Here is a 12,084-nt window from a genome sequence, read left to right on the forward strand (position 1 = left end):
CGTGAAAAATAAGTCTGGGGTTGGGCTCTCGCCCCTACACAGTGTCATCTGGGTTGGGAAGGGCTAAATAACAAGGAGAAGCTGTGGGGCTTTCTCTTCTCGTCATCCTGAGTTTCTGTCTGTGGTCTGAGCTTGGAACAATTGGGTCTTAATTCAGATTGAGGACGGCGGATGCTGCTGCAATGCAAAACACCCTGCCAAGGCTGCTTCACTGCCACACTCAATGGCAGTATTATAAGGCTGGATCATAAGCAAAGTCTGCAAATCAAAGGTTACATGATGGGCAACCTTTCGTACATCTAGCAGGTCAGATAGCTTTCGTGTTTAAGAAAAGACGACATGCTTTTCTGCTCCTGAGGAGTGTAAGCACTTCTGCCTCCCTTCCGCCACGAATGGAGATTATTCAATGGTTGGATTTAATGAATTCAAAATCCTTAGAAAATCACTAGAGCCAGACATCAATGTAAAATACTCCACCAGCTTTCAGTAGTGGAATATAATATTAGCTCTCCCACAATTCTACTTCATGCATTTCAAAAGAATAGAGAACATTTTTAAACTAAAGAAGATAGCTTGGGCAGAAAATGATTGTCTGCCTTGGATGCTTCTCTGTAACCCTTTAGGAGCCTGAGTTATTCTTCAGAGGACAGTAGAACCAGAAACAGACATTTCCTTTGCAAGAATGCGAGGGGAGGAAGGGGAGCAAAAGACTTGATAAATTCTGTTAATGTGCTGTTACCTTGCACAATCAAGGGTGCTCCAGGGTGGGTGGCTCCGAGCTCAGGAACACCCTGCAGTTCTGTGGCTCCTCTCTGCTGGCAGAGGCTGCTGAGAACCAACCAGACCAATCACCCTTCATCGTAGCTCTTGGTGCATGCCTGGAATGGGAGTAGTGGAGAGTATTTCTGTGCTGAGTGGGAATCCCACCCTGGGTACAGTCCACCCAGCCCTTCCCCAGCTCCTTGCTATGGAGAGCCAGCCATAGGCAGCTCTCTCAGGCAATACTGTAATACAAATAAATAATATTAATTAAGGCTTGATAGGTTTAAAAAGCTATGGAAATGGCTTCCCTCCTGCTGTTTCAGTATCTCATTTTCCCACTCTGTCCAAACCCCCAAAGCCCAGAGGTACAAACATATATTTTAAATGAGAAGTTTGTTGAACCTCATTAAACTTAAATGCTCGATCCAGTTTTTCTGAAGGAGGCTTCCCTCTGCTTTTGAGTTTACCTGACTCCATTCTTCCCTCCCTAATGGAGACATTCATTTAGAAGGTGGTTTTGCAAAGGCACTGATAGACCTACAAACTGCAACTGAAAAGAAAAGCATAATTTCCATGCTTAAACCAAGCCTCTAACTTCGGAGCTCTTCTATTCTTACAGGCTCATATCTGAGCCATTTGTCAAGGTCTCTTTGAGTTAAAGACCAGCTTTTAACTTGTATTTGTTTTCTGCTTTCCCAGTTTTTATGAAAAGGACGAGCAGCTGAAAAGCATCTCTGCGTTGGTATGCTGAGCAGTGGAGTCACACAAGCACCTGCAGCCATCCACGCACTGCTTGGGAAAAGGCGCTGTATTTCTTGAGGTTTGTAGCTCTTGTCCTCCCACTCCCTAATTCATATACATAAAACTGGTGTGCTGCCACGCTCCCTCCACACAAATGCATTAGCTGATCAGGAAGGCTTCCCATTCATCTGGCTTGTCACTCGGATGAGGTGGAGGCAGGACCGACTTGTCAGCTCGCGGTGATGAGAGTCAGGGGTGGAAGGCAGGATAACATGATAAAAAATGTTGTAGATTATTTCTCCCCTTGGTTTTCCAGAGGAAAATATTTTTAGGCGCTGGATTCTCTCCATCCCCTTCCAAACAGGAGAAAACCAGCAACCCAAATACTTGCCTACAACCTCCGTGTGTAAGTTAATTGCAGAGTGAGGCTGCAGGAGGAAACCATGCTGAATCCCCCACCTTTGCTGGGGAGCAACATGGGCATTCTCCTTGGGATTGTCCATTGTTGAGGAGCAACGTGAGCATTCTCCCTGGGACTGCAATGGTGTCCCCACTGTATTTGGCACCATTTCTAAGATGCTTTCCAGAGCAACCTGTGAGGCTGAAGGGAGGGACACATAACCCACCCGAGAGCGAGCAGCGAAGGCGCAGAGCTGTGCATCCTTAGAGTGGGCAACACCTTCCCGATCGCCAGCCACATGCTGGCCGGGCGGCAGCTCTGGCGTGTGTCACGTACCCCCGGCCTCCATCCCTCGTGGAGCTGCCACTTCAAGCGGTGGCATCGCACCGGCAGAGCGCACCGAGAGCACACGAACAAAGCCACGCCGGAGCCTGGCTGAGGGCCGGGGGCTGAGTAGCGGGCTCTCCCCCGCCTGGGCGCTGGCACGTCGAGGCTAAGTGGCTCGGACGGCTCTGCCCCGCTCCGATTCGCGGGGGGCCCGCGACCGGGCAGCCCCTCCTTCCCTCCCTCCTTTGGCTCCCGGGCGGGGCGGCGCGGCGCAGCCCGGCCCCGCGGCGGCGGCGAGCGGCTCTTCCCCCCGCCCGCCCCCTCGGCTCCGCTCCGCGCCCCCCGCGCCGCCTCCGCCCCCCGCCCCGTGACTCGGCTGCCTCCCGGGCGGCGGCTGCCGGGCGCTGTCGTGCGGCCCCCGCGCCCGTGCGGGGACTATGAAGCACCATGGTGTGGTGTGACCGTGGGGTCCAGATGCTGCTGACCACGGTAGGAGCCTTCGCCGCTTTCAGCCTCATGGCCATCGCCATCGGTACCGACTACTGGCTCTACTCCAGTGCTCACATCTGCAACGGCACCAACATCACGGCGGACGAGGCGCAGGGGCCACCGCGGCGGGCAAGGGGCGATCTCACTCACTCGGGGCTCTGGAGGATCTGCTGCCTCGAAGGTACCGGGCGGGGGGGGGATCGGCGCCGTACCGGGGAGGGGGAACCAACTTCCCGGGGAGGGGGTGACCGTCTGCTCGCCCCGGAGCCGCCGGGCAGAGCCCAACCGGAGCCGCGCCGCTGCCTCGGACAACGGCCGAGGAGGAGGATGGCGTTACCGTGGCAACCGGCATCTCCGAGATTGCCATGGGAACCGGGCGGCGGGATGCGGAGCTCAGCCCGGGGGAGTTCTGCCCCTGGCTCCGCGCCCCCCCATCCCCCGCCCCGGGGCTTCAAGGGGGGTCCTGGCGGGTTCGGCATTTTGTGATGCTTTGGGGCGTATCTGAGCAAAGGAGGCTTCGGGGATGGGGACCCTCTGGGGCTTTGACCTCGGGGGCTCCGGGGCTCAGCCACAGCTCTCGGGCAGGACAGCAGAAACCCAAGTTCCTCCTTGTCCACCCATAGCTAGAGACACCAGGAACCTGGTTGAAGGTGTTGTTGCTGCTGTTTAAGTGCTTCAGTGTGGACTCAGGGTTACTTCGTACAGCCTAAGTGTCGGTCTGAATAAGATTGCAAATAGATGGATGTTTTAGTAGCTGAGGTGGGTAGCAGGACACCCAGTTCCCTGCAGAGGCAAAACGTGTGTCTCCCTCTCTGAAAATGGAGTTGTAGAGAAGGCGCGGTGGGTAACTACTGGGACAAAGAAACACATGGGTGTTCAGAGGATTTGGTACAGCAGATTGCAGTGCCCAGATGGGAAACAACATCTGTCAGCCGAGTGAAGGGAGCTCTGGGCGTGGGAAAGCAGCACATCCCCAGGAAAGGGACATAACACCGCTGGCAGCGGGGACCAGGGCGGCGCTCAGCCCCCTCACCCGCTGGGTCTGTGCCCTCCGTGTGAACGGCTGACAGAGCCTCGGTGATGCTGCATGAAAGGGAGAGCGTAGAGGAAAGCTGTTGACTTTTGCTGAGCTGCTTTGTGGTGGTCATGGGTGGTGGTGGTCGTACTGTGGAGTCTTTCTTCCCACAGTAATGCATTTGGCACGTTGGCCACAGCACACCTAATTCCATCAGCACAACTTAGCACACCCGAACTTTGCAAACCTGGCTTCCTGGTTTATTCTAAGTGACAGAGCTCAGCCAAGCCCAGCTATAGTTCAGAGTCTAGCAGCTGTGTTGGGAGGGTTTTTTTCTCACCAGAAAAGGCTGTGGCATGGTAGAAGCACTTCACTCTCATGTGTGTTCTCATCTCCTTTTGCTAACAACTTGAGACTACATCATTTTCCTCTTAAAATGTCATGTTTGCTACGTAGCAATAGGATGTATATATAGAGCAGCTGTAGGACAGGAAAAATTATTAGACAATAAAGAAAAAGAAATTACTGAAATCTGAAGGTTTACCAGTAATAATAACACTTGGCTTTATGACTCCTCAAGGAAATCGAACTCTCAGTATGGGCTTGTACAAAACCTGGAAAATGAGGGCTTGCATCTCCTGAGCTTGCTCGAGAGGTTCTGAGCATCCTCCTCTTGAACCAAATCTTGTGACCTTCACCGAGCTTGTTCTAGTGTCCTCAGTCTCTGTTTCCCATGGAAAATAAGTTTGTTTGCATCTTGTGGGAGTTGCTGAGCTTGCTCTGCTGGACTGGGCCTGTCGTCTCCAGGAGAAATCCCTGAGTTTCCCAAAGTCAGGATTTCTGTGTGGTCCTCCAGGAATCTCATTCATAGAAATGAAGTGAAGCTTTGCCTGAAACTGGAGGAATTTTTGCCTTGGTTACATCTGGGCTTAAGTCACAGCTTTATTTTAAGAAAAAGAAGGTAGTGAAGTCATGAGAAACAGGCAGTGTTGCAAAAAGTGCCCAGTGATGCTGGCTGGTCTCCACTCTTGTTGCATCACCACGTAAAATGTGCCTTCCTAAGCAAAGCACGTTTGCAAAGGTATCTGTGGAAGATTACACCCAGCAGTTGTGTGCAAGAGCACCCCAAACCCACATCAATTCGAGGGACAAAAAAGCCTTTCATGGGACCCATCATGCAACGGCAGCTGAGCTGCTCTGCTTAAAATTCAAATGCTCATAATCAAATTACAAAGTTTCAAATTTTAAAGTTGTCAAATATGTGCTAAGAATGGACACTTTGAGCAAGCTGTCATCTGTTCACAGATACAAGGAACAGAGTCTACATTCTCTCCTACATTTTCAGTATGTTCTGTCTTTGTGAGACAAAAATCCATAGATACATTAAAATGTGCATGTTTTAAACCATATCCTGGGCCTTTGATTTCAACAGGGAAAGGTTCCTTTGTCTCAAGAAATGAATCAAACCATTTCTAGAAGCCGATTTCAAACCGCACCCTCTTGGTTGGTTCATAGAATCACTCCTTCGGAGTGGATGGATTTTGTTAGTAAAATCAACGTCATGGTTGCAACTCTGAGGAGATACAAAGCAAGAAAATCATTCCAGTTATGGATTGTTATATGTGATCAAATGGGCTGGTTTCAAACCTGGTTTTAGAACTCTTCTTGTGTTTTGCAGTACTAATTATAAAAACCTACTTAATCCATTTTAACCCTCGTAAGTCCCATCTCTCAGAAAGTCAAATCTAAACCACAAATGTGCAAAAGCTGAAAATGAGCTGTAACAGCCTCCCAAATTGCTTTTGACATGAATGAAGCATTTCATGGAGTAAATTGCAGGTCAATTGAAATTTTCCATTGAAAGGTTTCTCAACTCCATCCATAGAACAACCTGTGTACTGGATCTTGAACAATCACCTGTTCAGCATCCCCTAGTTCCAAGATTTCAAACAAAACTGTCGAAACAGAATGGAAAAGAATAACCTTCTAATCAAATTATTAGGTGTTCCCCAATGCTTGCCTGTTTTTCTTCTTTGAGATAACATTTTTACAACAAATTAGCATCATAATGATAACTGGAGTGATACAGTTTAGGCATCCAGCACATTACCTTTGTTTGGAGCTGCAGTTGTCTCGGGGATGAAATCATGTTTCATTGCTAGTAGTCGATACTACTATGGAGCTTAGTCACTCAAGAAGTAGCATTAATGATACATCAATCAAACCCTTGCCTGTATAATCCCAATTTTGTTCTTTTAGTGTGTTTGTCAAAGGTGGAGGTAGGAGGCTCATTGAGTGGATTTTAAACAATAGCAGTGTTTCAGCATGGATTTTTAGAACTTAGATCCAAGGTAATTGCCTGAGGTGGGGAAACATTTAAAATAGTTCTGGGTATGAATGTGTATGTGGCAGAAGTGGCTGTTCCTTGGCTGAGCCTCTGCAGTAAAATGGCCCAGGGGCTCCCTGGTTTTGGTTTTCTGGGGCTAGCATCTGTGGTAACTGCAGGTTTGACAGCTAAAGTTGAACTGTCACTGGAGTAAGAAGTTTCTGATGCAGCCTCTATGAACCTGAAACTTGCACTCCAACCTACAAATTAATAATAAGAGCAAATGAGCCTCATTTCAAGTGGCTGCTGTTGTGTCCCATGTCCCCACTCAAGCTATGGTGGTTGTCACAAACTGTGAGTCCCTGAGGATGATGCACAGCAGAGTCATGCAAACACATCAAATGCTGTGTCTTACCGGTAATCATTTTGTGGTCAAGCTAACATGACAGAGATTAAACCACCATAGTATCCCCCTATTTTTATGGTAAATGTGGAGCCCAACTATGTAAGCTGCACAGTCTCACTCACAAGGATCTGCTGTTAAAGCATTTGTCTAGGGGAAAAAAAGAGATATTTTAAATACATAACTTTATCCTCTGAAACTGCTTATCTTGGCCAACAATCGGGCTGAAGTTAATAGGACAGCTCACAAAAGAGAGCTCTGCAGGCTCTGTGACATCAAGATAGGAAATCAAGCAATATACTTGAAAGTTATTCAAAGAGTGTTTTATTAAATACTTCAGCATATGAATGTCTTTGTGTCTACTGCTTTTTGCATTCCTTGTTTGCTGTTTACTTTTCAAGAGGTGCAATTGGTTAAATCCCATGGATTCACGTGCCCTTTCTGACTGGATGCTTGGAACAGTTATAGTTGGGAAGAAGGACCCAGGAAGTCATTTATGACTTGAAAACTTGCACAGACACACATTTGCACAACTATTTGTGAGTCTTCCGGCTGGGATGAATGCTCCCAAAGCTGGGAAGTGCAGCACGTGCACGCGCTGCTTCCATGGATACTCCTGCCAACAAAAGAAAAACGCTTATACAAATGTTTGAGGCAAGCAAATAAAGGAAGGCTGCCATCCATCAATACTGCAAATTCATGGCTCATCCAAAAAGAATAATTATTCCTTAGTATTCTCCAAGCAAAGCCATGAAGTCCCAGCACCACTCTTTGTAATAAACTCAACCCAATGCAGACTTTATGTTCAAATGCCGTTGACAAGGAGTTTGGGTTGCTTTGGGGGTTTTTTTGTCAAAGAGCAAATGTTGTGTCACTTCAGTATAAAACATAACCTGCTTTAGAGGTTCTATCTAGAGGCACGTTAAGAGATCTTTGGTCATCTCAGCCTTTACAGGCATGTGAGCTTGTATCCACACTGAAAAGGAGGTAGCTGTGAGTGGAGAAGCATAAATGGGTGTCTGCTATGAAAAATTACTTCTGTGTGTGCTGTAGCTTATTTCTAGGACAATATGTACACATTCTGCATCCTGAAGAGTCAACTTTCATCTATGAATCTTTCAAAACAAATGTGAAGACAATAGAGAAGAGCTTTTCAGAGGTTCAGCTAATGTTTGCTTGCTTTCCATACATCCTGTTCGTACCATCTTTGTTTCCTTGGTAAAATATGTGCTGGTGAGAAAGTGCCTGTGCTGCGCTCGTTTTGAACAGCAATCCTTAGAGCTCCAATGTCACCTTTGAAACAGTGTTTGAAGCCAGTACAGCTTCACCAGCAATTGATGGAGTGATTTTTGACAGCCTTTTTAGGTTAATTTTTGGGAGGAGCATTCCATTTGCTAGAGAGCTGCTGAATTTGGAGCAGAGTTCAATCTCTTTGAAATATTATCCATAGTGTAGCATATCTTAAAATACTGAGAAAGTTTGTGCTGGAGGAGCTGTCAGCAGAAGATGGGTTAAGGCATTATCTGTTCTCAAATAAAAAAAGCACAAAACTCCTCAATGCACTTCTTTGAACATTGGTAACAGAGGTTCTCAAATGACTGTATTGATGTCACAAAACATCCATTCTTCCCGAGCCGCTCTATGAAACGGGGATCTCAAGCTAATTGACTGAATATATGTCACTTTAATGAATTAATTTGCTTTCTTGAACTCGATCTGCTATATAGCCAGTAGGGAACTATCAGGCTACAGAAGGGTTTTGGGTTTTTCTCCCTGGCTCTCATCATACCAGATATCCCAATGCAAAACTTAGAATCCAAAGACTTTCTGTGCATTAGTGATACTCCCCGAAGGCTGGAAACCAATGAAAGCACATTTGTAATCCAGCTGTAAAGCTGCTTCATCTGTGCAAGATGTAATGTGGATAACATTCATCTTACCTACGTTTCAGGAATGTTTTTTGAAGAGTCAAAGAGGCATTGGGTTATACAAGCAGGATACCTGTGGCTGTGTTATTCTGTAGTTACTGTTTTATTCTGTGTAAAATCGTTCTGCATATTGTAGGTGGTTGACAGATGGCATTTGTGGTTGGATCTGTCAGAGCCATAGTAAGTAATTTGGGGGTTTGTGGGAACCTTTGCAATGTAATGTAATGTTGTCTTTGGGCTTGTTCGAGCAACTGTTACCTTTAACTGACCTTCAGCTTTCAAGGGCAGGTTGGATGTGGCTCTGAGCAGCTTGGTCTAGTGCAAAGTGTCCCTGGCCATGGCAGGGGTTTGGAACTAGATGAGCTTGAAGGTTCCTTCCAACCCAAACCATTCTGTGATTCTGCCATGGGCTTTTTTTACTCTTTTTATATACTGGCAGGAGCTCATGGCTGTAGCTCATAGCCTTCATAAATGCATGCCCTGCCTTCTGGCAGCTCTACTAACCCTCACCCCAGTGTAAACTGCCCAAGCAGGCAAATATGACAATGTGGGAGTTTGCTCCTGTAAAATTGTGACAATTTCAACAGAGTCATTATTTCTCCAGTGGATCCTGCCCCATTCACTGGGTCACTCTGCCTTACTTCTGCCCAGGTCGTGCTGTCCAGCCTGCAGCTTTGGTCAGAGCTTTGCCAGCTGCAAAACACACAAACCTCTTAAAAACCTGGGAGGGAAGGGGAGTATATCTGCTGTCTCCATTTTTTTAGCCTTGTGTGTCTTTACAGAAACAGAGGAAAAAAGAAGAAATACTAGGAGAGGAGGATAGTGCTTTCATTTCATTTTTAATTCTTTTGAGGAGGTAGGAGTACTTAGATACTGAGTGTAATTGAAGTCTGTTACTAATATCTTTCAGCGCCCAGGTATTTAGTTGGTGAGTGTGTGGTTTGTGTGTCAAGGAGCTGAGCAGCGATTTCTGTGTCTTCAAACTGGAACTGGAGAGGAAGGAGGAGGGTGGATGGGCTTGTGGGTCTGGGCTTCACTAGGTTTCTCATCTGATTTGAAGCCAGGTACTTTATCTTTCTACCCCTGACTAGGAAGGATAAATGCTTCCTTCTCACCCACTTTCCTCTCATCTAATAATAAAAGGGAAAGGAAGATGTGGAGAAACTGGGACACAGTGATAGAGTTGCCCAGCTCAGAGGAGGTGCGTGAACACTGCTTCAGCTGGGTTTGAAGCATTTTGCTTGCAACTTATGTTTTATACATGCAATATTTTGTGTTTAAGCATGTCTTCCTTGAGGGACAGGATTAAGTCTGATTTTTCCACCTACATAAATGTAACTGCTTTCTAGGAAGGCAGTGGAAGTATGCCAATATGAAGCCAATATAAGAGAAGGGATTGTAGATCTGTCCCTTCAATTGGACCTTTCCCTGCTGGTCCTTCTTTTCTGAGCCAAGACTCATCTTGGGAAATAAATCATACCATCAAACTGAAAACCTGGTCCTGCTTCCAAACATTACTGTGTGCTTATCTTCATTTTAGATTTCTGTTTACTGCTATTTATTATGTCACAGACTTATGGTTCAGCATCCAAATTCTTCCCAACAGATGGCAAGGCAGGATGCACAGGAGTAGTAAAATAAACAGGATAAATGCACAACTGCCCATATGTCTGAGAGGCTGATACACATTTATGACTTCAGAACAAAAGGCTGTTTTCAGTAGATGGTTCCAGTGCTGTGCAGAGCCTCTCGCTATTTTCTGCCCTACCCTAAAGTCTCTCACTTCTTCAGTGTGTTTTCATCAGTTAAACTACAGTATATTTTGCCCTCTCTCTTTTATTCCCAGATAGCTGTTTCCTTCAGTTATTTGTCTTCAATCTCAAGGTACATCAGCTCATTTTACTTTCAAAATTTGAGTGGAAAGTGGCTCTTCCCTGGGCTTCAGCTTATATTTTTAACTTCAGAGTGGTTATTTTGGCTGTTTTGAGGAGCACACAGAGGTGCTGGGAGCCACAGCAACATGTGAGACACCGGCTTTCTCTATATTGGGACTTCTTATGATATTAATGATAAGTGGCCTTTCTGATATCTCAAAATAGCAAGCCTCAGGGCAAGCTGCCTGCAGGATGGATAGCCCAACCTAGACAGACTTTTGCTAGATTTCCCTTCAAGTCTGAGGGCATTTTTACCAGTTGTTGCATGTGTGTCAAATGCAGTGGAAGCATTGAAGCAGTTCTTGATTTAGCTTGGCAGACAGTCCAGCCTCTCTTTCCTCTCCTTCTTGAGGCATCCCATCATCTTAACATCTTTGTTCTCATTCTCTTTTTGCCTTTCCTTGCTGAAATAGTGTAGCTTTCCTTCCCCTAACCAGGTACCTTCCAAATTAGCTTTGCAATGGTAGTGTGAGGGTCTGTCTTTAGAAAACTGGTAGCTATTGCTCCAGGTAGAAATTTAGGATTTAAAATTTATCATTTTCACTCTCAGGCAACTCTGTGCTGTCCTGACAATGAAAAATGCACAATCATGTGCTTGTCCAAACGGGTGAGGTTTGGATTCTCTTTTCTCTACCTGTTTTACTTTGCTTCCCACATGTTTATCCAGGCTCCTGATCATTTTACAAAGAGCACTGTAAGTTCTTCAATAGAATCGAGTCCTTTTTTCTGTTGTCAAATGTTCTATGTGCAGGAATGGTGGAATAGAAACGTGCAGTCCTGATGTGAGGAGATGGATAAAAGGAGAGTGCCTTGTGGAATTAACAGTATTTCCTGTGCAAATTGCCAGGCCCTGATATGAATTAACCTCTTTTATTGTGCTTTTCTTTTCAAGCATTCCACCTTTTTAATTGCTGTTTTGGAATTGTGCCACTTAGGTGCCCTTTGAATGCTTCTCACTTAGCCAGTCCTGTTAGCTTAACAATGCCAAATATTTCAAAGGTATGCAGAAGCACTGACAAGCATCCCCTGTTCAAGGTGGAGAGGTACCCAGTTCACTAAGGAATTACTACTCTCCTTTAGCTGCCAGCTTTTTGGTCAGATTTAGCTAATAACCATTTTTAAGTCACTGCCAATTCTCTAACGCAGGTTTCGGATCAGTTTTCTCCCATTTACACATTTTAAATAATGCAATTTTGTGTGGAATATGGATGACTGAGTGTTTGCTCCTGTCCAAATAGATAGCATTCAATAATATTAAGATTGTTATTGTGTCTTACTTGCATCCCAGAGGCATAGTTTATCTATTGTTGCTGCAAGGCATTAAAAGGGAACCATGACATGTCACAATTATGACTTGAAATAGGATCTTGCCAGAGGTACATTGCCTAAATGTAATCAAATCTAAAATACAGATTATTGCATATACCTATCTCAGAGCTGTGCATACCTATCTCATGGCTCACTGAGTATCAGTGATGGCTATTAGGAAGATAATTTTGGTTAAATGTGTTGTAAGAACTGCCATGCTGTTGGGTGTTTTTTAAAGCCCAGCCCCCAGCATTCAGCTGCCTGCAAGCAAAGGGAATAGAAAACTCTTAATGCTTGAAGACTTTGAGACTATTTACACTGAGTTTTCAAAGGTAGACAGATGGGAAAGTTAAGAATATTCCTTTGTATGTGACTCATTAGTGACAATAGTGGGTTTTAATCATCTTTGTCCAGTGAATCTTCTGAACTGAGGTAAACCATAGCAGTGCTC

The 12,084-nt window shown here is 45.6% G+C and overlaps 1 protein-coding gene across 1 annotated transcript in view; it reads left to right on the forward strand.

Annotated features, from left to right (window-relative positions):
- Positions 1-2,609: 2,609 nt before the first annotated feature.
- Positions 2,610-12,084, forward strand: part of CACNG4 (calcium voltage-gated channel auxiliary subunit gamma 4) — a 43,141-nt gene continuing 33,666 nt past the window's right edge. The window contains exon 1 of the mRNA XM_062011070.1: positions 2,610-2,900. Within this exon, the coding sequence (XP_061867054.1) occupies positions 2,678-2,900 (223 nt within the window). The 5' untranslated portion in view covers positions 2,610-2,677. The remainder of the gene's footprint in view (positions 2,901-12,084) is intronic.

The sequence above is a fragment of the Colius striatus genome, chromosome 18 (genome assembly GCF_028858725.1).
Source record: "Colius striatus isolate bColStr4 chromosome 18, bColStr4.1.hap1, whole genome shotgun sequence".
NCBI classification, from domain to species: Eukaryota; Metazoa; Chordata; class Aves; order Coliiformes; family Coliidae; genus Colius; species Colius striatus.